At 48.8% G+C, this 26,061-nt stretch overlaps 2 protein-coding genes across 3 annotated transcripts in view; one reads left to right on the top strand and one right to left on the bottom strand.

Annotated features, from left to right (window-relative positions):
• SLC31A1 (solute carrier family 31 member 1) overlaps positions 1-615 on the bottom strand; it is a 28,687-nt gene extending 28,072 nt beyond the window's left edge. The window contains exon 1 of the mRNA XM_030961278.1: positions 336-615. The gene's annotated coding sequence lies outside the window, so the exon portion shown is untranslated. The remainder of the gene's footprint in view (positions 1-335) is intronic.
• FKBP15 (FKBP prolyl isomerase 15) lies at positions 52-26,061 on the top strand. Of its 2 annotated transcripts, XM_030961273.1 has the most exons (29): positions 52-170; positions 1,428-1,537; positions 1,828-1,903; positions 2,445-2,514; positions 3,956-4,030; positions 5,079-5,177; positions 5,551-5,700; positions 6,392-6,460; positions 7,401-7,544; positions 7,971-8,116; positions 9,106-9,154; positions 9,846-9,965; positions 10,194-10,287; positions 10,964-11,067; positions 11,703-11,796; positions 12,508-12,617; positions 13,114-13,224; positions 13,849-13,943; positions 14,475-14,577; positions 17,786-17,957; positions 19,387-19,523; positions 20,009-20,164; positions 20,564-20,716; positions 21,016-21,108; positions 21,525-21,635; positions 22,443-22,550; positions 22,738-23,516; positions 23,922-24,012; positions 24,693-26,061. In XM_030961273.1, the coding sequence occupies exons 1-29, from the start codon at positions 118-120 to the stop codon at positions 24,765-24,767; spliced, it is 3,747 nt and encodes a 1,248-aa protein (XP_030817133.1). In that variant the 5' UTR covers positions 52-117; the 3' UTR covers positions 24,768-26,061. The 2 variants fall into 2 exon arrangements, with proteins under 2 accessions (XP_030817133.1, XP_030817134.1); XM_030961274.1 differs by lacking the exons at positions 52-170; positions 1,828-1,903.

Raw genomic sequence — 26,061 nt, 5'->3', positions numbered from 1 at the left:
GCCGCGCCTCCACCCCGCACGCCGTGCCGCTGAGGCCCCGCCCCGGCCCGTGCCGTGCCCCGCCGGCCGTGCCGCGCCGCCGCCGCCCGCCCGTCCCCGCCCCGGCGGTCGCTGGCCATGTTCGCGGCGGCCGAGGAGGACGACGCCGATTTCCTGTCCCCGGCCAGCGGGTGAGCGCCGGGGGTGAGGCGGGACCCCCTCTCTGCCGCCGGGTGGGTGCGGCGGCCGGGCAGGCCGCGGGGCCGTGGCCCCGGTGAAGGCCCGCGGCCGTGAGGGCGGGCAGGCCGCCCCCTATGCAGCCGGGCCCGGGGCTGCTCTCCTGTCAACGCGGCTACCTTCCTGTCACCGGGGCTGCCCTCCTGGGGCCGGGGGAGCCGCCGGGGCTGTGCCCCGCTCCCGTCCCGCTGCGGGAGCGCAGTACGGACAGCCCGGGACGGGTCCGGCTGCCGGCGGGGCTCGGAGCGTCCCCCGCTGTGCCCGGGGCCGGGCTCTGCGGTTTGAGACCCCGCTTGGCTCGGGGACCCTCCCGCAGGGGGAGGCGGAGCCGCTCCGGGGTCGCCGGGGCAGAGAGCTCGGTGTTTGCGGTTCAATGAGGAGCGGTGGGAAGTGCTGGCGGTGCCGCTTTGGGGCCGTTCCCGGCGCTGGCTCCTCCCAGGCCGCTCCCCGGGATCGCCCCGGGTCGGGTCTGCGTGCGGCGCATCCCGGGTTTTGTATCGCTGACTTGTTGCCGCTCCAAGAGCTGCAGTTTCACTCCATAGCCTCCTTCCAGGAGATTCTATTATAAACTAATCCTCTCTATAGAAACTTTAGTTAGTTATTTTTTTAAACAGCATTTACTGGCAGTGGTGTCATCTTTTGGTTTTTTATTCCCTTGCCCCTTGATATCAGGCATAGGTTGAGTGGAACTGGCCTTGAAGCAGTAGAATTGCAAACAATGTATGCTGAAGGAATAACCTCCAACATTAAACCCTCTGCCCTTAGCTGGGAGAGTTTCTGCCATTTTAAAACTTAAAGGGATAATGTGTTTCCTGGACATTTAAAGAAAAAAAACTCCAGGAGCTGAATGGTGGTTTCTCTGTCACATCTTATTTTGGCTATTGTAAGAATCAGCTATTTTATGTCAAGCTAGTTCTAGTCATTGCTTCAAGTAACTTCTTTTTTTTAGTGTACTTTCAGTTCTTACACCTTCAGTCAATTTTTGAGGAAATGAAACACAATTTTACCACTTTCCCAGCCTCTTCATATGCAAGTTCTGCCTATTCAAAATTAAATGGTTAATTAGCATAAAGCAATTTAACCTACAGCCCTTTGTTTACTTCCAAAGAGATGGTAAACACTTTGTATTTGATAGAACCTCTAATTAAGGGTGTTCATTATGTATAATGCCCATGTTAAATAAGGTTAAATGGTTTTATCTCCCTTTCTAGAGCCAGATTAGCCTCTCTCTTTGGCCTGGATCAAACAGTCTCAAGCCAGGGAAATGATTTCTTCCAGTTCACTGCACCAAAGCAGCCCAAGAAGGGTCAGACAGCAGCTGGTGAGTAACTGGGCTTGAGCATGGGGAACACACTCAGCAGCACGTGTGTGTGGGGAGAACAAGGGCCCTTGTGAGGAGCAGCAGAGTAAATAATTCTCTGAGCTTTCCTCAGGGGTGTTTTCCTCCTGCACCTGGATTTTCAGCTGGCCCTGGGTGATTTGGGACTCAAGCCTTTGTTTCTTTGTAATTCCCACTGGAGTTACTTCTCCTTGTGGGAAGGAAGGTGCTGTGGTGGTGTCCCCAGCCCGTGCTGTGCCTCTGAGAGCTGTCCCTGGTCTCTGTCCCCACAGGGCAGCCCCAGAAGGCGCCGGCGGCCTCGGGAGCCCCCTCGGTGCTGGTGGCCACGGCGGTGCTCGCCTATCGATAGTAAGTGACCCTGCTGCAGCCTGTCCCTGATCCCAGAGCGGGGTATTCCTGGATAAATGGGAAGAGACACTGGTTTTCAGCCATATCTGCATGGTGGGAATGCTGCAAGGCAGTGAAGTTTCTGCTCAAGAACAGTTTCGGTTGCTGCGCTGCAGCTCCGGGTGAGGCAGTTCTGAGGTAAAGAGCAAGCTCTGGGTCTGGCTGTGCCTGGGAGCTGTGTCCTGGCTGCTGGGCTGAGATCCTGCTCTGCTTCAAGAGGCTCTGTCAGATGTGGTTCATGCACTTCAGAATTGAGGCATGAGCAGAGTGAGAGCACTAAAACTGTTTGATGCTACCATCATGGGGAAAAGTTTCTGCCCTGGATCTGTGAGAGCAGTTTTCAACTCACTCCACTATGTGTGCTCTTGCCTGTGGGCAAGCAGGAATTTCTCTAAGCTAAGCAAGACTGCCTGACATTTTATACCTGGGAAAAGGGATCTGAACTCTAAGCAATTCTGATTTAGGAGCAGCAGTGCAGCTGAATATCTCTCTTATCTTCCAGTACAAATGGGCAATACTTGAAGCAAGGCAAGTATGGAGCAGCTGTAGTGGGGAACCATGCCACCAAAGAGGTGAGAGACACTTCCTTCCCTAGCTCTGCCCTGCTGAGGGCTCACTGCTATGAGATGGTGTTTTTGTGAGCTCTCAGTGTTTTGCTTTTGGTGTTGTTCTCCTGCTGCCTTTCTGCCTCTTGGGTTTTCCTGGGGCCCAGCCATCCACCTTGGTGACATCTTTCTTTCCTGCAGTCTGAGTTTGTAAGATCTCTTACAACTCGTGCCTGAAATAGTTTGCAGTGTTTCTGGAAGTCATTTTGGTATTTATTCAGCATGTCTTTTATAACTGGATCATGTATTTGTGCATGTGGAAATGAGTATAAAGGAAAATTCTGTCCAGCAGTACAGAGATGCTTTGCTTAAGTTTTGTTCTTTTGGTATCAAAAACATCTTTCCTTCCCAAGTGTTCCCTGAAGAACACAGAACTGAGGTGCCCAGTAAATTGGTGTGTTTGCAAGCTGCTTTGAAAACTCTCACCCCTCCCTGGTGTTGATGTTTGTGATGTTTCATATCCCCTAAGTCCTCATTCATGTCTCACTAAGTTGCTTCTGCTTTGGCAAGAACAAAATAAATCTTAGTTTGGTAACTAAATTCCTGAGTCAGTGATCTGGGAAGTGTTGAGCTGTGTTGTTCTGGGGGAGCTGGGGAGGGCAGGCAGTGCAGGAGGAAGCTGAACCAGCTTTCCTCAGGCTGCCTGTGTGATATTACATCCAGCTGGGAGCAGTCACTGGGTCACTCCCAGTTCACCACTGAGCTGTGTCCAATGCAGGTGCACAAAGGAAAACACATTTCCATAATAATTATGTTTAGTAGAGCCAAATATGTCAATAAATCTCATATCTGTGTTGTTTAGTGCTTGGAAAACTCCCTCAACTCAGTGTGTTGTGTGAATAGGTTGATGCAAAGGTTACACACACAAACCTCTTGAGGGAAAATGTCTTTTCCCAAAGGGTGGTCAGGGCCTGGCACAGCTGCCCAGGGCAGTGGTGGAGTCCCCATCCCTGGAGGGGTTTTAAAAGCCCTGTGGATGTGGCACCTGGGGACATGGGTCAGTGGTGACCTTGGCAGTGCTGGGGGAGTGATCTTGGATCATTCAGTCTCTTCCAGCTTAAATGACTCTGATGGTTTGATGCCATGAGTGGGGAGTTCTGTATCTGGAAGGGTTAGTGCACCATCTTTTTCCACTGTAACTGTGAAAAATGTGGAATTAGTTAAAGCATGTTTTTTATTATAAAACAATGAGTTTCACTTGCTTGGTTGCTGCTGCTAAATAAAACCCTTGAAAATAAACCAGTTTTAATAAGTGTCACAAAACTGTGTTAAGTATTTTTGCTGAGGTATTTTTGCCAAATAAATACTGAGCCTTAGGCTCTGCATGTGACAAAGCACCTTAGAATTGAAGAGGTTTTGAGTTCCTGTTTTTGTTCTTTTTCCTTGTCTAATTCCTTGTGGAATCCAGTACAGGATCCTCCTTTACATCAGCCAGCAGCAACAGATCACCTCTGCAAGGATCCACCCAGGCTTTGTGCTCACGGTGAGACCCTGGCTTGGAAAAGCTTTTTTTGGATCACAGCAAACACGAGGTTGGCTCTAAAATTCTTCCTTAAGCCTTGGTTTAAAAACTTTGAGTTCAAACATGTGAGTGACAGAGCAGGAGGTGTCCCAGTGTGACTGTTCTCCTCATGTATTGCACAAAAGGCTGTGACAGCTCCCTTTGGCTGAGCACCTCCTCAGGAGATTTCCAAACCAAGACTCCTGTAGGAGGTAAATTATTACCTGTGCTCACAGATGTGTTTGGGGTTTGCAGCCCTGGATAAAACCAGCAAAATTCCTTTTGCTGAGAGTTTTGAGTTAAGTGTCTGAGAGAATACAACTGAGTAAGCAGAAGGAAATGACAGCAAGGAAATGTTTTCTCTCTGAAAATTTACACTCAGCATTTTCCTGCTGTTGAGAACAATCTGGAGCATTGTGAGCTCTAAAATGGAATCTCTCAGGAAGTTGGTTTCTGCCAGTTTTACAGAAAATTGATGTGGTGGTTTACTGTTCTTAGCTCGTCATCAGATGGCATCAAATTTCTTTGTATGAGAGATAGAAATTTCACTCCAAAACAATGAAATTTCTGTCCCAGCTTAGACCTTGCTCTCTACTTTTTTATAACCACATGCTTGAAAAGTTAAGGGGTTTTATAATCACTTCTGATGACATGGGTTTAGAAGTGAGGAGGAAGAGATTTCTCTAACTAATTCTGGAAGCCTAAATACAATAAACTATGACATGTAAATTACTCTCACTTAAAAATTCTCAGTATATATCAAAGAACCCGGCTTCAAGGGAGCTTCTGAAAGGTTTCACCTTCCTGTGTGAACTGCAGCATGGAGGAAGCACTTAATATTTGCTCCCATATTTGAGTTACAGTAATTCTTCCATGAAATCACATGAATAAAGGCTAATTTTGAACTTGGGCAGTAGAACAGCAGGGTTCTTCCTGCCTTATTTCAGTAGCTCTTATTTTTAAGCTTCTTTTGGATGTGGGCTTTTAGTTCATTTAATGTCTAAGATAGAAGTGATTTCCTCTCCCACAGGTTCAGCCCAACAATTACAGCACGTTCTATGATGATCAGAGGCAGAACTGGTCCATCATGTTTGAGTCAGAAAAGGCAGCAGTGGATTTCAGTAAGCAGGTAACTGCTCCCCTCTGGGCCAGCCAGTTCTGATGGCTGCTTTACAGCAGGGGCAAATCAAGCTTTGTTTTCACTGGAGTTCAGCTTTGAGTGTGTGCATAACTGTGATGCAGACAGATCTGAGAGGAGCCTGCAATGAGTTTTGTTCATTAAAACAAATATCTTTGAGGCTGGGAGCCTGTTGCTTCTCAATATTCCCAAGTGCTGCATATCAGCGGTTCTGTAGAGCAGAGGGTGTTTAATCAGCAGCAGTGGAATGCCCTGGGAGTGCATTTCTAACGTGGGCTGGATCAGTACAGCAAGGAATGCATCAGATTCATGAGTGGGACTTGTCATTAAAGGCCAGAGACACTGCCAGGCTTTCCCTCTGCAGGTGTGCCTTGCCAAATGCAACAGCTCTCCAGCACTGGACTCAGTCCTCTGCCAGGATCTCCTCCTGGGAGAAGGGCAGGGGGTGGAAGGAGGAGACTCCCTGGAGGTTGCCTATACAGGATGGCTGTTCCAGAACAACGGGCTTGGACAGGTAAAGACACCTCTGCCACCTCCTGCTGCTGAGTGGGACATCCTGGCAGAAACCTGCTCCTCCAGCATAGTACTGATGTTGATGTTAAAGTGTACTTTGGGCATTTGTGGCACTGTATGTGGGGTCATCTGTATTGCCTATAGAATATCAAGGGACTCTGGCACATTACAAAAAATATTCCTCACTGAAAGGGTTGTTGAGCATTGGCACAGGCTGCCCAGGGCAGCAGTGGAGTCACATCCCTGGAAGTGTTCAAAATCCATCAGGATGTGGTGCTTGAGACATGATGTGGTGGTGAACAGGGCAGTGCTGGGGGAATGGTTGGACTTGGTAATCTTAGAGGGCTTTTGCAACCTTAATGTTTCTATTATTCTGTTATGTTCAGGGGGAGGTGATTGAAATGCTTTTAAATTTCTGTGGGCACTCTCACACATGAATATTTAATGTTGTGTTTTGCTTGACCCAGTCCTGTCCTAAAGCAGGTCTGAGTCTCCAGTTATCATTCACTTCATGAAATTGTACTTCAGGACTAAAGCTCTGTCTTATGGCTGAGAAGTAATTTTGGTAGTAGTGGGATGGGAAATAGCATTTAACCAGAGGTCCTGGGAGTTTATGGAATGTGTAAAGCAGCATTCAGAAGCTTGAAACAATTGGGAAATCCATATATTTTGTGTTCTTGTTCAACTCTCAGGTGTTTGACTCTAATGTTAACAAAGACAAGCTGCTACGGCTGAAGCTGGGCTCTGGAAAGGTCATCAAGGTACAACTTCTGGCACTTTCATTACAATAATTCAAGTCTCAGAGCTTTGAATCCTGAACAAGATCTGCAGTAATTCATACTTGCTATTTCTGTTTCCTTTATTAGCAAACACTCTGTGACAGTGACACTGTGACAGTGACTCACTCAAGCTTTGCACAATAGAGCCCAGTCTCCTTTTCAACATCAGTGTTGGACAGGAGTAGTCCTCTTTGGTAAAAAGGAAACTTCCTGTTTTCAGGAGCTGGGGTTTTATTGTCTTTGTTTTTCCTGGAAGTTGCTTCATCCATTTCCCTTGTTCTTGGGGAATTGTTTTTCTAAAGGAAACAATTTTTCATCCAGGTGTCGTGATACTCCCTTATGTTATCCCATAAAATCAGGGTTTGAGTCAGAGATGCTTTTGTTCAGGTCACTTCCATGACCTGAGTAATTAATGTATGACCTGTATAATTCAAATATGACCTGTTACAAATTGTCTTTTATTGAAGGTGTGCTATTTGTCTACTTTGTTTTATCCTGTATCTTACTAATTTTGCCTGGCTGTTGGAGCCATCCTGTTCAGTGCTGGCATCCCTTGGCCAGTTTGCATTGCTCTGACTTCATGTTCCTCATCACAACTATATTCTTTGGTTGCCTTGTAAATCTAACCAGAGCAATTCAGATCTCTTTGGAGTCCAGTTCTCCCTCAGAATGCTGAGTGAGTTTGCCACTGTGTTGTGGAGCTGCATCTTTATTCTTAAGTTAACACTGGGGTTTACAACTGACTGCCAGGATTTGTGGCAAGACAAAGGTTTAGGCTGCACATTGGAAATAAACAGGATTTTGCAAGAATCTCTCTATATGTTTTGGAACCTTTGCCTGAAGTTGAAGTTGTTGTGATGGAGGTAAATAATGGCATTGATCCAAGTGTTGCTCTCTCTTCTGTTACCTGTACACACCAAAGGGCTGGGAAGAAGGAATGCTGGGCATGAAGAAAGGAGGGCGAAGGTTCCTCATCATTCCTCCAGCCTGGGCCTACGGGGCTCAGGGCGTGGCTGCTCGAGTCCCTCCAGACTCCACTCTGGTGTTTGAGGTGGAGGTCAGGCGGGTGAGTGTCTCCTGCCAAGTGCTTGGTTTCCATCTGCTTTGTGACTGCAAGGGGGGGAACCTGCTGGTAGTGTGAGAACTCCAGCTCAGAAACTGTTAGAAACCTCAGCAAGGTGTGTATCTTTAATTCAAACAAACAAACAAACCCTAAAGAGAGCCCTAAACCCAGAAAATCCCTCAAGGCTGTTTGTCTGTTGTTACTGTCTTGGGATCTTTTAGCTGTCTTATTTGTGAGTCACTTGGGAATACAGAATACTGTGGGAGGAATGAGAGGATGTAAAGACTCAGCTTCTCCAGCTCTGAATCAATTGGCTGCTTTTCCTTGAAGTGCAGGAGCTCCACAGGCAGTGGCATCACAAATAAATTGATGACAATTTTTACAGAAACCCAGAAAAACATCTCTTTTTTTTGCTTCATGCTTTTTAAGGTGAAGCTGGCAAAGGAGTGCTCTGGTTCAGATGGGCTGAGTGTCAGTTCAAGGGATTCCCCTACACCTTCTCCAGTTCCCAGCTCAGATGGCTTCTCCTCAGACTCTGGTTTAGTGCCTCCCTCCACCATCCCTCCAAAGCCTGGGTAAGAGGCAGCATGGCCTGAACAGCTTTCTGTGATAATGCTGGTGATGCCCACCAGCACTGATACATCATTTGGCAAATGTGGGGCCTCTGTGCCAGCTCAGTGCCCTCCATGTGGCAGAGCAGAGCTTGCTAACAGGACTCACTGGAATTTTCTGCCTGAGTGCTGAATTACAGATTAGAGTAGTTGGAATGGGCTCCAGTGAAGGAAATCATTCCAGCATTCCTGAGATCCAGTGGGATTGAGCTGTGTGGGTGCTGCTCCAGCAGCTGTCTCACCTCAGCTGATATCATTGGCATCAGTTTGGACCTTCTCAGTCTCCACAACTCCCAGAAAAGAGGGTGTAGCCAGGTGGGCTTGGGTTCTTTTCCCAGGTAATAAGTGGCTGGGGAGAGGAAATCACCTCTTAAGTTACTCCAGGAGAGGTTTATGCTGGATATTAGGAAAACCTCCATTGATAGAATGGTCAGGCATTGGCATAGGCTGCTCAGGGTGGGGTTACCATCCCTGGAGGTGTTCAAAGAATGCAAATGTGGCACTTGGGGATGGGGTTTAGTGCTGAACATGCTGGGGCTGGGTTAGTGGTTGATGACTCAATCTTAGATGTATTTTCCAACCTTAACAATGTTCTGTTCCTGGAATTAGATGGGTCAGTCACCCTTTTTAGGGAGTCCAAGTAAGTGCTGCTCTTGTTGCCATAAGTAGTTTATTGGACTTGGTTAAAATTATTTATACCAGAACATGGTTGTTAAAGCAATCAACAAAATTATCTTTCTACGATCAACTGTTCCAATGGGCCACAGTGGTATCCTGAGCATATCTACAGATAACACTGCAAGGACTGTTCCAGGACTGTGGGCTAAAGGAAATGCTCATGATGTGAGAAACCAGCTTTCCTAGGGAGAGGTGTATTTAACAGTATTTATAAATCCAGAGCGTTGGCTCCTGAATGGCTCCTGGCTGATCTCCACTCCTGTTTGGCTTTGCAGGGAGCCAGCTGTCCGGGCCAAGTCCAACTCCATCAGTGAGCAGCTTGCAGTAAGTGCTGCCTTCTCTGAACTTGAAGCCTGAGTAGAGAAGCCTATTTTCACTTTAAGCATTGGGTACTGCTGAAGATAAAGTGAGCATCATGCAAGACACTGGAATGTTCACCTTACAGCAGCTTAGGGCCTTGTTTTTGTAGGAATTAATGGTTGGACTCCATGATTAATGGTTGAACTTCATGACCTTAAAGGTCTTTTCCAGCCTTTCTGATTCTGTGATTACCAGGATGTGAGGAACCCCAGCCCCAGTTCCTACTCTTAAATGAAAGTGACTTTGACCATGTGGATGTTCACAAGGCTGATTGTCTTTTGAGATAAATGGACAAATTTAAAATAGATAACAAAGGAATTGGGCCATTCAGGATAAGTTTATAGAGCTGCATGAGAAGACTTTGTGCCTCCAGACAGAGAAAGCTGCTAAGCAGCTTCCTGGACTCACACATTTTCATGTTTGTTTTGTGCAGGGATAGATTTTCCTCTGTAGTGACAGCACTGTCATCCCAGAAAGAGGATACATGAAACAAGCCAGATTAACAAGCACACAAGGTAGAACCAGGATTGAAGAGCAGATTTTCACACAGTCATTGAAAAATTGAATCAAAACTCAGTCTGAGGTTTAGAAGTGTTTGTAATACCCCAAAAGCCTGGGCTGAGACAAAGGGAGAGTAACTAAATGTTTCTTTTAGAACCCAGATGTGGCAAAGGCAAAGCTGATTTCTCGGATGGCCAAAATGGGACAGCCCATGCTGCCTTTCCTTGCTGGGACAGCAGGGAGCCAGCTGGACTCCAGTGACTCAGAAATAGAGGTACGAGCCACAGCAGGGTGACTCTTTCACTGCTTTTCCTACACTGGGGGTTGCTTGAAGTGGGATCTGTAGCAGTGGCTCTGCCCTTGCCCAGGGAAATCTGCTCTGGTTCTGTGACAGAAAGGTCCCACTTGGGTTCCTGGGGTAGCACCTTGTCTCAAGTGACCTTGGGCTCAGGCTGCTGCCTTGTTCTTTGGTGTTTCTTGTAACATGCAGAAATGTTTTTAGGATCCCAACACTCTGAGAGGGACAACACAGCCAGTGGCTTCAACCAGACCCTCCCAGCCTGCTCAGGCAGTGCTGCCCACAGTGTCCACACAAGGTAACGTGCTGGGGAGCTGCTGCACTCCCTTTCCACTCCAGGGGGGCTGGGGGAACAGAGGATTCCTTCCAGGAGCTGAAATATGAGGTGGAAGCTTCTGATAAGGCTTGCTGATCTATGAGCCATGATCCATGGAGCACAAGACAGTCCTTGGAGTGTTTCTTCATTGTGGTCTTGTGCTTGAGGAAGAGCCTGAGCTGTCCTGTCACTGGGCACTGAGATTGGCCATGGGATTGGTAAATTGAATGTTACAAATCCTCTCCCAGTGAACAGTACTTCTAGGAATGATGGAAATGCAAGTGAAGGAAGGGCAGCATGGGGCTGGATGTGCCTTCCCATGATGGAATGGTCACATCAGCTGCTGGTCAGCTGAGCAGCCTTCAGAGTCAGTCTGAGTCACACCTTGTGTCAGTGAACTTCAGAGCTATATCTGAATGAAAAGAGGTTGTTTAAGTGGACCTAGAAGTGGGATTTCTGGGAAAAGTTACTGTTTTCTTGACCTATTATCACTTGCTTGACTGGATTTAGTTTTCACAAGGTTGCAGACAGGCTTTTGTTAAACTTTTGTCTGTTCAGTGGTTTGGTTGTTGTTCGGTTTTTTTGCCATTTCATACTAAGTGAATTAAATTCTTTTGAGCTGCTTTATAGCATGCTTACTTTATTTCTTCCATTTCAGTACCTCAAGCATCTGGTGCTGCACCTTCAGTATCTTCTGCTGCTTTAATTCCTGCAACGATCCAGCCCCATTCAGCTCTGCCTGGAGGAGCACAGGGCTTTCAGGTACCAAAATGAAATCAAGGAGAATATTGGCACTTCTGTCCTTTCTCCTGAGTCTTCTCCATTGCTGGGAGCAAGGACTTGAAAATAAGGGTGAGAATTCCAGGCTGTTTCCTGTGACTCTTTGGCATTCTCAGGTTTACACCATATGCCTGTTAAAATTTATTCCAAAAGGGCCAATTTTCTGTTTATGATGGGTTCTTAAACTAAGGATGAACCAGGCTCTGTTAATACCTGGTTTTGTAGTGGGTACAACAAAAACTTCCAAGTTCCTCAGCAATGAGCAGTAAAGTTGTAATCAAGTTGTGCTGTGCTTTTTGAGCTCCTTTTAGGAAATAACCTTGTGTTCAAATTAACATCAGAGGGAGCTGTTCACACGCTGATCTGACTCTCACAAATGTAGGATGACACAGTTTTGCTGAAATTTGAATGAAGGTGGGAACTAATTAACTGTCAAAAGAGCAGTATTATTTTCTTTCACAATTACTGTTGTGTATTTTGACTTTCCAACTCCTTAATTCTTGGATTTTTTTTCTTTCTAAACCTCATCGTTGCTCTTGGGCTTCAAAAAATATGAAACTGTGAGGACATGGGGAAATAGCAAAACACATTCTAACCTATTGAATTTGTCCTGCAAGGCATATCCAGGAGTGGCATTTGCTTACCCCCAAACTGCTGCATCTGCCTCTCAGCTCCAGCCTGTGGGTCAGATGTATCCTGCTCCTTACCAAGGTATGTTTTAAAGGGTACCTGCTTCTCAGAGGGCTGCAGCTCCTGCAGTAAACAGTTGGTGATGATGGTTTATGGCTGTGGTAGCACTCTGCTGTTCCACAAATGCTGATTTTCTAATATCAAATAGGGTCAAGCACTTCCCAATAAACACTCATCTCTTTCTTACCTTGAAGAGCTTTGTGCAGTGTGAAAGGGGCTGGAATTTCTGTGTCTTCCTAAGGCTGGGTATTATTAAAGGAATTTGGTAGATGGTGCTTCCAGTTATAATTAAAATTACCAGCCAGGGAGAGAATTGAACTGGAAATGGCAAAACCTAGGAGGGCCCAGAGGCATTTAAAGAACCATTAAGTCATCCCAGTTGGTGAAGTCTTGAGTGAACTGAGCCTTTCTTGGAGCCTGTTTTTGCAGTGCAGTTTTAAAAACTGACCCTCACTGCTGTGGTTTGATTGAGCCTCTGCTTTGATTGTCCCTCTGGTGTGTCTGGGGGCTTTGCTGCTGAGCTGAGCTGTCACATGGCTCAAGAATTTCCTGTAGTCCAACCTGCCTGTTGAGGTTATTTGGGAAATACCTACATTATTAATTTTCCAAATACCATGTCCTTTTAATTTCTGGGCTTTGCTGGTGGTAGGCTTCATGCTACCCAGCTTTTGCTGTGTCTCTGTTGCAGGTATTTCCCCTTGTCACTGTAAATCTCTCTCCTTTCCCTTCAAGCCCCTGGAGATGTCACTTCCTTTTTGATGACAGAAGCTCGGCAGCACAACACTGAAATCCGACTGGCTGTGAGCAAAGTCGTGGATAAAATGGATCACCTGGCTGCCCAGGTATGGATAAAATGGATCACCTGGCTGCCCAGGTATGGATAAAATGGATCAGCTGGGCCAAATGGATCACCTGGGTGCCCAGGTATGGATAAAATGGATCAGCTGGGCCAAATGGATCACCTGGGTGCCCAGGTATGGCCTGCCCAGGAACTTTCTGCTCTCCAGGTGTGCTGAGAGCAGTTGGCTCTATTTAAATGCCTGCATACAGTAAATGAGTAAAATTCCAATATTATCACACCTTCAAGTGGTAGTAGTTCAGCTGCTTGTGTAAAAACAAAGTTTAGGCTTGGGGAAAAGTGCTATCTTACTGTCTTGAATATCATGCAATGTATTGTTTGGAGGATTCCCTGCCCTCTGGGAGGTGTCACACTTGTTTTAGGGCCTGTTCCCTGCAGCTGAGCAGGAGGAACAGTGAAATGCCTCTTTGCATGTGTCTGACTCTCACCTGCGCTCAGGAATTCATTTCAAATGGCTTAAGAATTGTTTCTCCCTGCAGGTGGAGGAGCTGAAGAAGCAAAGCACTGCTAACAGCTCCCTGCTGCCTGGCATCTCCTCTGTCACCATGGAAGCCTCCATGATCATGAGCAACATCCAGCGCATCATCCAGGTGAGCATGGCCAGCTGCTTTCACTGCCATCAGCAGTTGGGCTCTCAGTATCCCTAAGGAGAGCAAATGTCCAGCCTCCCATGGCTTCTGGTTTTTTGTGGTCAGAATGAGGATGAGACTTACAATGATTTCCATCCCTCTTTCCCCCTGCAAAAAGCTCCTCTCAGCATTTTGGGGTTTGGGTATTTTCTGAGTCAGAGTTGTGGGTATTTAATGGACTTTGACAAAAGGTTCATGTGGGAGAAGTTCAGCTTCTCAAACCATTATGGATTTACCCCCCAGCCTTCAGCAGAATGATTTCACAGCTGAAGTACCGCATTGTAGAAACCACCTGCTTCTGCTATTCACCATTTAATTTTATGCTTTGAAGCCTTTCTAAGCAGCAGCCTTAAAAACTTGGGGTTGTGGGTAAAGAAGTCAACCAGACAAAAAATTTTCTAGAATGTGATTTGTCAGCCACTGTCCTGTGCCAGGATTCTGCTGAATGTGGCAGATGCCTCCCTGGGCTGCTCCCACAGAAAGGATGAGCATCACCACTGTCCTGCCTCTGTGCAAAACAAACGTTTAGGAACTGCTGCAAGGAAATCTGAGTAAGCTGAATATTGATGCTGAGCTGTGCTTTAGGAGAATGAGAGACTGAAGCAGGAGATATTTGAGAAGAGCAGTCGGATTGAGGAGCAGAATGAGAAGATCAGTGAGTTGATTGAACGTAACCAGAGGTAAGGGGTGGGAGCCTCATTGCATTCCAGACTCTCCAGCTTACACTTGGGCATTACTGAGGGTTGTTAGGAGACAGTCATATTCTGATATTTTGAATTTTTTCTAATGTATTTAAAGTGTGAGATTCCTCCCACCTTCTCTGCAGGGCTTATCCCCAAAACTCTGATTTACAGTAAACATGAATGTGTAAAAGGGGAACAAAATCCCTCATGTGTCTTTGAGCACACTTGCCCTGCTCCTGGGAGTTACTTTATTTTTGCTGGCTTTTTAGTGAGGTGAAGAAATTGTAGGGGATGTGGTGCCCTTTGTGGAGTTCAGCTGTGAAGCACTTATCCCAGCTGATAAAAGCTCTGCTGTGCCAGGCACAGCCCTCCCACCCCTCTGAGATCAGCACATCCTGTCAGATTGTCTGGGACTTGTCATGAATTCAGCAGAGACCTCCTGTGCTTTGGGATGTCACCTTTCCTGTGTGAGCCCTTGGCTCCTGGCCCTGGGTTTGCAGGAATCCCACAGAGTCTCCCTGTTCACAGGTATGTGGAGCAGAGTAACCTGCTGATGGAGCAGAGGAACCACTCCCTGCAGACCACAAACGAGAACACACAGGCAAGAGTGTTGCATGCAGAGCAGGAGAAGGTAACAGTGCCATGAACAAAGCCAGGGTTCTTGCATTAAAACAAACTGAGGCCTTGTTAGTCAAGGCAGTTTTCTTAGAAGGCAACTGCAGTTCTGAATTTGTTTTGGGAAAAAAAATTGGTTTTGATGGCTTTCATGACCAAAGCATCCCAGAGATGGAACCATTTCATGCTGTCATAACTTTAATGTTGCTACCTTGTAGGAGAGTGCCTGATTTATTGTGAACTGTGTAGACATGTGGCCAGTGTGTTGTGGAATTTTGTATCACAGGGCTTTTGAGTTGGAAATACTTCAGTTATTTAGTTGCACTGATAGTTGCAGAAGAGTTTTATTCCATTTATATATCACATAGAGTGAATATGGATACAAGAAAAAATGTATTTCCGACTGGATTTTCTTCATTGCACTTTTGTGCTTTTTTTAATGCTAATCAGAAGCTGTTTGTTTTTCCCAGTAACACTCTGTGCTTTTATGACAGGAGCTGTTGGGAAATAGCTTTTAAACCAGTGAAATGCATTTCTGCATGGCTGCATACCCTGAACCATCCCTGTAGGGCAGCCTAGCCCAGGAGTGCTGCTCTGGCTCTGCCATTGCATGGTGCCTGCTCTGCTTTCTCAAGCACTGCCTTCTTAAATTGCACCAGGTCCAGTGTTGCTCTGTGCTCTGCTGCTGAGCTGTCTCTCTGCAGCCCAAATGTGAAGTGACAAATGCTTCCTCTGTGTGAGAACCACAGCTTGGTGCACCTAAAGCTGACCAGAACTGCAGTTTCCAAAGGGTGGTAAAGAGCAGAGAAGGGCTGATAGTGCTGAGAGCAGGCAGGGAAGGGGCTGCTTTTCCACCCCCAGCCCAGGCTGCACACCCACAATATGTAGGAGTGTGAGAGATTCTGACCAGGAATAAATCAGACTGAAATAATAAATGGAATTCCCTCCTCAGTGAGGACAGCATCCTGCTGGTACAGTCAAACTTGGGGAGGAGTCATCTTTTGGAAGTATAAGATCCTCGGGAGTCTTTTGGGCCTCATCTTCAGCAGGACCCCCCGACTGAGCAGTCAGTGCCCAGGGATGATGTTACATGAACAGGCTTCAGGCCAGACCAGGAAAGCCCTGCCTTGCACTGGGAGATTGCCCCTGGTTCTGTGGGAGTATTGACTGTAAATATGAAGGCTGCTATTCCTTCCTCTTCCCTTTGTCTAGCCCAGCTTGCCCTGGGCCTGCAGTCACTGAATCCCCAGAGAAGAGGATTGATTGGAAGCTCTTTATCCATTGTTTACACTCAGATTTACTCTCCATTTATTTGGTTGTACCCAGGATCACTGAGGTGTTGGTTACTCACTGCTTTAGGTTGTGGATCTTTGGCCCTGGCAGAGCAAATCACAGCTTTAGGTGAAGGCTTGTGACCCATAAGTAATTCCCCACCTCTCCAGTGCAGGTCACAGCCAGGACTGCTCCCAGCTCTGGAGTGTGACATACCCTAAGGATAACTTTAGTGTCTTTCTTTTTACAGCAGGCTTCACTTCCTTTTCCTGTCTAAGCTTTTACAGTCCTTGGAGTAATTTAAAGGCTTCTCTGGCATGCCTTAGGCTCCTGTTATGAAGCATTTTGCTTTTCTGCTGATGAGTGCCTCTGCCTTTCCAGTTGTGTTCTTAACCCTTCCTGTTTCCTGTTGCTGCTTTCTCTTCCCAGCACATGCTGCCAGTGGATCGGGGCTGGGACCAGGTGAGGCAGTGTCTGCTGACTGTGTAGCTGCTACATGGGTGTGCCCTAGGAAGTGCCAGCCCAGCTTCCTCTTGAGCTAGAAACTGATTGGCATGAAAAGAATTGTCTCAGAGCTTGGATGAGCACAGATTCCCTCACTGGAAAAGGGCTTTAGAACTGGCAGTGTCTCCCCACTGGCCCCCTCTTTCTTGGGGAGCCTTTCCAAGAGCTCTCTCACATTGCTGCTTGTTCCACTCCCGTGGGAGAGCAGGATCACTGTTAGAGCAGGTAGAGGTCACCCAGGATTCCTGGTGCCTGGAGGCTGGAGCTGAGCTGTGGACATGAAGCATCCTCCGTTGAAACTTCTATCTAGTAACACTAGAGATCTCCTAGATTTGTTTTCTTTATTTGCCATTAAAGACAGAGGCCAGGGTTAAAATAACCTTTAGGTGTCCTTAGGTGTGCCATGGGGTTTGGTTTTAGCGTGCCAGGAGTCAGTGTAGCAGAGGGACATTTATGGAAGCACAGGAGGAAAGCAGATCTGGTTTTGGCCCCTCTCTGAAATGCTGCCTCCTCTTTAAAATGAGTGGTGTGGTATCCCAGCCCTCCAGGTCAGCACATCCTCCTCATCACCATAGCTGGAACAATTTTGCTCTCTGCTCTTCTGTGCCAGAAGGTGTTGGTCCTCATGTGAAGGGAATTCTCTGAGGGGGATAAAGCAGAGAGAAAATCCAGTTCTCCTGACCTTACCTGTTTCAAGACTGTGAAAAATCTCTTGAGAATCTCAAAATAGGCAGAGGTGTGGAAGCTGTTTAGGGATTCCCTGTGCAAATTCTGTCTTAGCAGGGCATCCTCTGAAGTTTGTGTGTCACTCAGCCAGATTGGGAATGGGACTTTGTGTCTGTCTTGGTGCCTTGGGCCCCTGCTAACATTGTTTACAAGTTGTCTAACAAGCTGTGCTAGTGCCTGGTTTTGGGTGAATCACTGACTCTCAGGAATCCTAAATCTAAACAGGTCCCCAAATGACTGAGAGCTGTGCTGGGAAATGCCAGCCTTGCCCATGGGCAGCCAAGGTGACCTCGTGCTGTGTGCTCTGGGGACAGGCTGCTCTCCTGGCTGGGACCAGCCTGTGTTTAAGTGGCTCTTCAGTGATTGTAAGCTTGTGGAAGACAATTAGATGTTGGAGCCCAGGCTTTTTACTCAAATAGATGCTTTCATAGCCTGAAAACTGAGCAGAGCCACCAGGCACTGGTACCAGGCTTAAACCTATTTAACCTTTTCAGGAAAACTCACTGGGTTGAACTGATGTGGTGGTGAGGTTGTTGGTAACCTCGTGCAGCTTTCTAGTCAGTCTGGACAAAACTGACATGGCAAAAAAGTCACTGTTGCCTCCTCACTCTGGAGATGTGTCCCTGATAAGGCATCCAACCCTTTTCTAGCTCTTCCTGAGAGAACAGTTCTGCTGCTTCCTCACACATCCATTTTCATCCCTTTTCCATTTTGTGCTCCAGGCCAAAGTTGCAGAGGAGCTGGCAGCTGCCACAGCCCAGGTTTCCCAGCTGCAGCTGGAGCTCACTGCCCACCAGAAGAAGGAGATGGACCTGAGGAAGCAGCTCTCCTGTGCTGTGCAGGATGCAGAGAGACAGGAGGCCCAGCTCAACAAGCTGCAGGCACAGGTGGCAGGTGGGAGCTCCTTCATGGCTCTTTTCTTTGATAAGTTGTAGTTTTTTCCTGTCTTCTGGTGTATCTTCCTGCTTTCCCTTGGATCAGTCACAGGGGATGGAAGAAGGGTATGGGTGCTCTGAAATATCTGAGGGATGTGCATCCTTGTCACCACTGAAGGCAGAGTGGGATGACTCAACAAACAAAAACATCCTGTTAAAGGGATGCCTTTTGTAGAACAATCACCTTGGCTTTTCTGTCCAACATCCTGTAGAGCAGCCAGAGATGCTCCAGTGGATGGAAAGCTGAGATAAACCTGAAGTGTTGTCTTTGTCTGAAAAGCCAGGAGCCTCCCCTGACCTGGAAACTGTAAATCCCCTCCCTCTGAATTGTTGAAATTTAGGGGGGGCCTCTCAGGCAAAGACATGGGAGCAGGAATAACAGTTCTTTATTAGGGAAGAAAATAAAAATAAAATAAACAAGTGCAGTAATATGGAACAACACTGACAGAGTCAGAATACAACCTGACACCCCGTGGGTCAGGGTGTTGGCAGCAGTCCAATTGGAATTGTGGCTGCAGCCCTCCTGCAGTGCCAGCTGTGGTTCTGCTGGAGCAGGGATCCTTGACAAGGGTGGAGTTTTCCTCTGAAGATCCAGTGGAAAAGGCAGCTGCTCCTCTGGGAATCCAGTGGAAAGGCTGTGTATGGTGTCCGAGAATCTCAGATTGTATCCAGGTAGGAATGCCTGGTTGCTCCCTCTGGGCAGAGCATCTCCCCATGGGATGATGGAATTTTTATCAGTCATGCAGGGACAATCAGTAGCCCATTAACAGGTGATATCTTCCCAGAGGGAGGATTGGTTTGTGGAAGAGATAAAGAAAACTGCCCAATGAACAGAGGAGAACTGCCCCAGCTCTAACAGATGGCAATAGAACACACCTTGCCTTGCAATCTAGGACAGGTGTTCATTCATTCCTCTGTGCTGGGCATTGCTGTGGCCCTACCCTGAATCCTGGGGTCACTTCTGCACCCCACATGACAAGAAGGACATTGAGGGGCTGGACCACGAGGAGAGGTTGGGAAAGGGGCCCAGGCCTGGAGCAAAGGAGGCTCAGGGGGCCCTTGTGGCTCTGCACAGCTCCTGACAGGAGGGCACAGCCAGGGGGGTCGGGCTGTGCTCCAGGGAACAGGGACAGGAGCAGAGGGAATGGCCTCAGGCTGGGCCAGGGGGAATTTTGGTTGGATATTGGGAAAAATGTCTTCACAGAAATGGTTGCAAAGTCCTGGAGCAGGCTGCTCTTGATAAATTCTAGTCCCCGCTGCAGGCACAAGTGGGGTTGTTGACTGCACTGTGCAGGAGAATCTGTTCCTCCCCATCAGCCCCCAAAATGTGCTCCCCTGCAGCAGGAGTTGCACCCAAGCTCACAGGGAAATGGGGGTTTTGTTTGCAGAGCTCCAGGAAGCCTCTCAGGACACTCAGAGCAGGTTCAAGGCTGAGAAGCAGAGCCGCAAACAGCTGGATATGAAAATTGCAGCACTGGAGGAAGAGCTGACAGACCTGAGGGTGGAAAAGGAGACTCTGGAAAGGGTATGTCCAGTGCCAGCAACAGAGTTTCAGTTGTTTACTGAAGGTTAACCCAAAAACCAAAGGTTCTTGCTTTTAAATATGTATGTTAAGTAAATCTTGACTCATCTGCAGGCTGGTGGGGCCTTTGTGCTTATGTTAATTCATTTTTTAAATTTTATTTTTATTGATTATTGTTTTTTTATTAGTCATTATTATTTATTATTTACTTATTGATCATTATTTACTTATTTATTATTATTATTTACTTGTTGATTATTGTTTGTTTTTATTAGTAATTATTATTAATTTATTATTTACTTTTTTAAATTTCTTATTTATTTATTTAATATCTTACCCAGTAATGTGTCAACCTTCCTTACCTCTGAGATAGCCTCAGCTTGATTTCAAGTGATGAAGTTCCCTGCCCAAAGAACTTCCTTCTGCCTGAGGGAGAAAAGCTGCTTTGGTGCAGTCTGGCCTATTCTGTGTCATGTTCTGTGCTGCAGAATCTTGCAGAGAGGAAGAAGAAATCCCTCTCAGAGAGAGCTCAGGCAGAGGAGGAGATGGAGGAAATTCGCAGGTCGTACCAGCAGGAGCTGGACAAGCTCCGGCAGCTCCTGAAAAAGGCCCGGACCTCGACTGACCAGGCAGCAGCAGAGCAGGTGGGGACTCAGGGGAGATGCTGCTCCAGGTCTGGGGGGCTTGTGGGAGCCTACAGGCAGGAAATAATGTGAAAATGGTCAGCTAGGGGAAGAATGAAAGCATTAGCTGCTTGAATTCATGGGTTAGTGTCAAACTGAGGAAAGGAGAGGCACCAAATTGAGATTGTAGTACAGACAAGAGTGTGAGACTTGTGAGGAGTGAAAGGTTGTTTAGAATTATGCCAAGAGGTCTGAAATCTGGCCAGCCTGGGGTTTTGTGGATGGAGCTGAAGTGAGAGGTGTGGGTGTGAGCTGGTGGCAGCATTCTGTCTCTGGGTGTCCAGCCCTGGCTCTCACCTCCTGTGCAAACACAGATCTGTGTGTGTGTGTTCCTGATGGTGTCTCTTGTGCCATGGGCAGCTGTCAGTGATCCAGGCAGAGCTGGAGTCCCAGTGTGAAGCCAAGTGTGAGCGTGCCCTGGCCGCAGCCAAGGAGCAGCACGCCCGGCAGTGCCAGGAGCTGTGTGAGCAGAGGGACTCCCTGCAGCACCAGGTGGCCCAGCTGGAAGAGAAGGTAAAGAGCTGTTCTTCATTGCTGTAATGGGCACTAAACACCAGCAGCTGTAACCAACAGGCTTCTCCCACCTAAATGGGCCTTGACTTTAACTCCCTGCCTGTTGTGAAGCTTGATCTCAGCCATCTGCAGGTGCAGGGGTTGGGTTGGGTTTATTATGGAGGAGGGAGAGCCAAGGTGCTGATAGTGCTGAACTGCAACAACAGCTACAACTTCCACTTCCCTGCACTGTCCTGAGTGGCTGCTTGGAGTGGGTGACACTGCCAGGGGCTGGACCTGCTCTGCTTCTTGTGTTTCAGCTCACAGCTCTCAAACACTCGAAAAAAGCAGAGGAGCAAAAATTGTCTGAGGCTCAGCAACGTTTGGAGGAGCTGGAGCCTATCCAAGAGAAGGTAAAGGAACAATACAGCAGCTGGATGGGAACTGGAGTGCAGGGAACACCAGCCTCAGCCTAGTCCAGAATAACAGGGATGGGAGTTCCAGAATATGGTGGGGAAGGGATAATTTCACGTGGCTTCCAGCAAACCAGAACAGGCCCAATAATGAGACCCAGCCTTCATTTCACTGGAATCTCAGTGATGCTGCACCTACCTATTCTTGGTGGCACTTGAGGAGCTGATGACACAGCTGTGACTCTCCAAGGCTGGCTTGGCTGTCCTTATTTTGGTGCTGTTTCTTTGAGCCCAATCTTTTGTGCCTTGCTTAAAACCCCTCTCAGAGTTAGTGCCTCACTGCAGCCCTGGCCAGGTGGCCCTGTGGTGGGGCTGTGGTGTGGGGAGCAGCTCTGAGGGTGCCTCTCCCCTGGCAGTTCTCAGCCCTGCAGGCAGACGTGGGGGCACTGAGGGCTCGCTACGAGGAACGGCTGCGAGACCTGCGCAAGGATCAGGATGGATCTTCCCCTGCAGACTACACTGAGCAAGTGAGCCTGACCCTCCAGGAGTTCTCCTTCCTGAACAAATGGGTTTACCTTGAATTATTTCCCTTTGAACTGACATAAGAAGGAAAAACTTAATTTTCCCCACAGAGCACTGTGTTTGTAGTAACAGTCCACAGAGGAAGAAGGGATGGGATCTAATCCTAGAGTCATGGTCACACAGAATGGTTTGGGTTGGAAGAGACCTAAATGCTCATCAATTCCATCCCCTCCCATGAGCAGGGACACCTCCCACTGTCCCAGGCTGCTCCCAGCCCTGCCCAGCCTGGCCTTGGACACTGCCAGGGATCCAGGGGCAGCCACAGCTGCTCTGGGCACCCTGTGCCAGGGCCTGCCCACCCTGCCAGGGAACAATTCCTAATTCCCAATATCCCATCCATCCCTGCCCTCTGGCAGTGGGAGCCATTCCCTGAGTCCTGTCCCTCCATGCCTTGTCAAGAGCCTCACTCCATCTTCCTGCTGCCCACTTTGTTGCCTAACTTCTATTTCTTATTAAAATTCTACATTTGAGGTTTTGATTTAGAAACTAAAATAAGAAAGAAGTGCCAGTCTGCCTTGGCTTTGTGCAGCCTGCCTCAGTTTGGGGGGATAAGTTTGGGTCACACAGAGTGGTTCTGAGTTAAGGTGGCCTGATGTGGTGAGGATTTCTGGTTTGGAAAGTAGATTATTTGAAAAACCACCTGTGTGTGTTTGGATTTATTGTTCCTTCCCTTGGAGACGTGCCTGGTGTCGAGTGCAGTGCTTCACATGCTAATGAATTGTGTATCTGTTTCCTGTCATGCTCTTTTGCAGGTAAAGAAGATAATGAATGGTGTATTTCAGTCTCTTCGGGGTGAATTTGAGCTGGATGAGATGTACAGTGGCAGGACAGTCCTGGGGGTGGTCATGAACACTATCAAGGTATGGCAGTGGTGAGAAAGGAGAGAGAGCCTTGGGCTGAAACCTCCAATCTGTGCTGTGAGACTGAAATAACTGAAGGAGGATTTGTTGTGGGTGGCAAAGCAGCCTGGTAGGAGGAGGTGATTCAGGGATCTGTGATGGTTTGTATTTAGGGTGTAACTTGTGTTCTCTCTACTCCCTTTTCCAGACTGTGACACTGCAGCTGCTCAACAGGCAGCAGGAGAAACCAGAGCATGGCAGTGCAAATGAGGAATGTGGCACAGGAGCAGGGAGACAGGAGGGATCACCTGGAGCAAAGACTGAGCACAGAGAGCCCCTGCAGCACAGCCCAGCACAGAGCCCTGCAGCCCCAGCTGACCCTGGGGAAGTGACCAGAGGCTCCCTGCAGCCTGAGCAGCAAGGCCAGGCTGCTCCTCACCCTGCTGGGCCCAGAGCTCCTGAGCAGGAGCAGGAGACACAGAGCAGTGGGATGCCAGAGGAAGAGAAGGTTCAGGAGGAGCGTCTGCCTCCCACAGCTGATTCCAGCCTGGATGCTGAGAAGGAGCCTGTGCTTGCAGGGCAGCCTGTTCCTGTTCCTGGGCTGGAGCAGGGGCTGGACAGTGTTCCCATCAGGAAGGCTGGCCCAGAACAGGATCCCTCTGCTGTGCCTTTGCAGGCAGCAGCTGCAGAGCCTTCTGTTCCAGGATCAGCTGAGCCTTCTATTCCAGGAGCCAAGCCAGGAGAGGGGGATGAGGCAGCACCTCCAGCATGTCCAGCTGTGGAGCAGAAGGCAGAGGAGGCTGGGGGAGGTTTAGAGCCTCCTCCCTTAAATGGGGAGGAGGGGAATGGCACAGACCCCTGGGATGGAGCTGGCTCTGAGCAGGAACCTGCCTCAGTGTCCAGCAGAGCAGAGCCAGGCTCAGCTGTCCTGGGAGAAGCTCCAGGATCTCAGGAACTGGGCTCCAGCCCCAGGCACACACATTCCAGGTGAGGGGGGTGCTGGGTGCCAGGGTGACATGGGGCTGGGACAGCAGCTGGCCCAGGTGTGTCCCTGCTGCAGGACAGCACAGGCTGGGGCTGCAGCCCCCCCATGGGGCTGGCACTGGGTGACACCAGCCAGGAGCTGGCACAGACCAGGCTGCCCAAGGCACATTCCACTGGGAGCAGCCTCATGTCTGCTGGAGGCAGTGGAGAACATTCCCAGGGGAGTGTGCAGCTCCTGTGCAGTGATCCTGGTGCCTGCCAGGTCCCAGACTTGCCCTGCACTGCTGTACAGTACCTGCCACAAAGGCTTCCCTCAGTGACAAAGCTTTGCCATCTCTCAGTAACAGAACTTGTAAAAGCAAATGCCATCCTCTGAGAGCCAGCTGCTCATTCTTTATCTCCTTGCAGCCTCTTTGAGGATGACAACTTCTTTGAAACAGCATCTCCTAAACCACTGAAGCCTCAAGTTCCCTCAGAAGAGGAGGATGAGGAGGAGGTGGTATGTATTTGGGTGTTTGCTCTGATTGAGGCATGGTCTGTAGCTTGTCTGTAACATCCTTCCTGTGGCAGTGGGGGCCTGGCTGAGCCCAGGGCTCCCCATCCATTCCCTGTGTAAATCAGGAGCATCTGGGGTGGGTGACTGAGCTGGGAGGGGCTGGCCTGGCTGAGGCAGTGGTGACAGACTCCAGCTGGCATGAAATCGGTGAGACTTGCCAGGTTAATTGAAGGGTTTTAGTGTTTGGCCCCTCTCCAGTCCTTTTTAGCCTCGAATCATAGAACCATAGAATCCTCAAGGTTGCAAAAGACCTTTAAGATCAAGTCCAGCCATCCATGTAGCAGCATTCACCACTGAACCATGTCCTCAAGTACCACATCAACCCACTTTTTGAGCACTGCCAGGGCTGGTGACTCCACACTGCCCTGAGCAGCCTGTGCCAATGCTTTACATTCCTTCCCAGCAAGAATTTTTTCCTGCTATCTAATCTAAACCTAATCTGAACAGTGAACCATCGCATGAGAAATAAAAACTTGGGTAATGAGGCTTCTTGTTCCCAGCTCCTCAGAGCTGGCAGAGATTGCAGAGCAGTTTGTGATTAGGAAATGCCAGGTGATTGTGGTGATTAGGAAATGCCAGGAAGCTGCTGGGGCTGAGCAGGTTCCCTCTGCTGTGCCTTGCAGAGCATGAAGGGGCGTCCCCCTCCCGCGCCGCTCTTCGGTGACGATGATGACGATGACCTGGACTGGCTGGGATGAAGATGTGGCTGCTGAGCCCTCTCCTCTGGGCATGGCCTCTTCCTGTGCTCTGAGCCCTTGGTGACCTGCCCACGTGGGACATTGGGAATGACCAGGGACTTCCCAGCTCTTGTCCTGCAGCTGGCTGGGGGCTGGCAGCAGGGGGCTCTTCCTGCACTCGTGGGTGCTCAGCCCCGTCACTCTGAGCTGCCAAACACTCTTGGCTTGGGCTGAGTGCAGGAGCCACCCACTGTCCCCCTCCCCTGAGCTCTGGATTCATTAATCTCAAACTTTTTGCAAATAGGAACTTGGTGAAGAGCTTCAGCAGAGCAAGTCTGGCAGGACCTTGCAGTGGCAACACCCTGTTAAAAAATCAGACTAAAATCTCCTTCCCCAATGATGAATTCCTTGGAATGTTTCTCAGTCCCCAGGTGGCTCCCCCAGGGACTCTGCACCCTCTCCCCACTGTGTCTGGGCCATGTGCCACTGGAGGTTCCCCCAGGAATCCCAGTCAGGTGTTTCTGTGAGCCCCTGGGGGCTGAGGTGGTTCAGGTGGGCACTGACTCAGAGCTGTGGCCCTTGGAGCTCGGGTAGAGCAGGGCCTGAGCAGCTGTGATGGTACAAGGAGCCCAACCCCTGCTGTGTGTTAGTCAGACACAGCTCAGCTCCTCCTGTGCCCAGAGCTGAGGGGGCTTTTGCTGCCTGTGTTTCCCTGTGGGAGCAGCCCCCCAGCTCTGAGCTGTGCTCTGTGGTTGGGAAATCCTTCCCCACAGCCCAGCCCCTCTCCTGTGCCTTTGGCTCTGCTGCTGTTGAAGTGTGACCATGCCAGCACCAGTCAGACTGTACAGAGGGGCTGGGCAGTCTGGGGTGTCACCCTGCACTCTGAGGGGACCAGGAGGGGAAAGGAGTGAGGACAGAGCTGGGCAAACAGCCTGGGGCTCTCACAGCACTTTTATTCTCCACTCATGGGCACTAACACAACTTCACCCCAGAAATCTTTAAAATAAACCCCCTGCATAAAATCAAAGGACTTAAACTAATTCTACTAATTCTGTGGTTTTGTTTCTACATCTGCCTTTACAGTCTCTGACTGGAATCAAATCTCTGTCCCCCTAAAGGTGATTTCTTGGGAGGAAAACACCCAAAAGAGCACTGGCTGTTGCTGTTGGGGTGTGGCAGGTCCCTGTGCCCTGTCCTCAGTACCACAAGTTGCTGAATGCAGCTGAAATTGGGGCAGAGACCAAAGCCTGTGGCAGCCACCCTGCTGCCATGCAGGGTGACCTGGGCTGGGCCTTCCTGGGCCTCGCTCAGTGTG

The sequence above is a fragment of the Camarhynchus parvulus genome, chromosome 17 (genome assembly GCF_901933205.1).
Source record: "Camarhynchus parvulus chromosome 17, STF_HiC, whole genome shotgun sequence".
In the NCBI taxonomy this organism is placed as follows: Eukaryota; Metazoa; Chordata; class Aves; order Passeriformes; family Thraupidae; genus Camarhynchus; species Camarhynchus parvulus.
The sequence above is the reverse complement of the archived record's forward strand: the minus strand, read 5'-3'. Positions and strand labels throughout refer to the sequence as shown.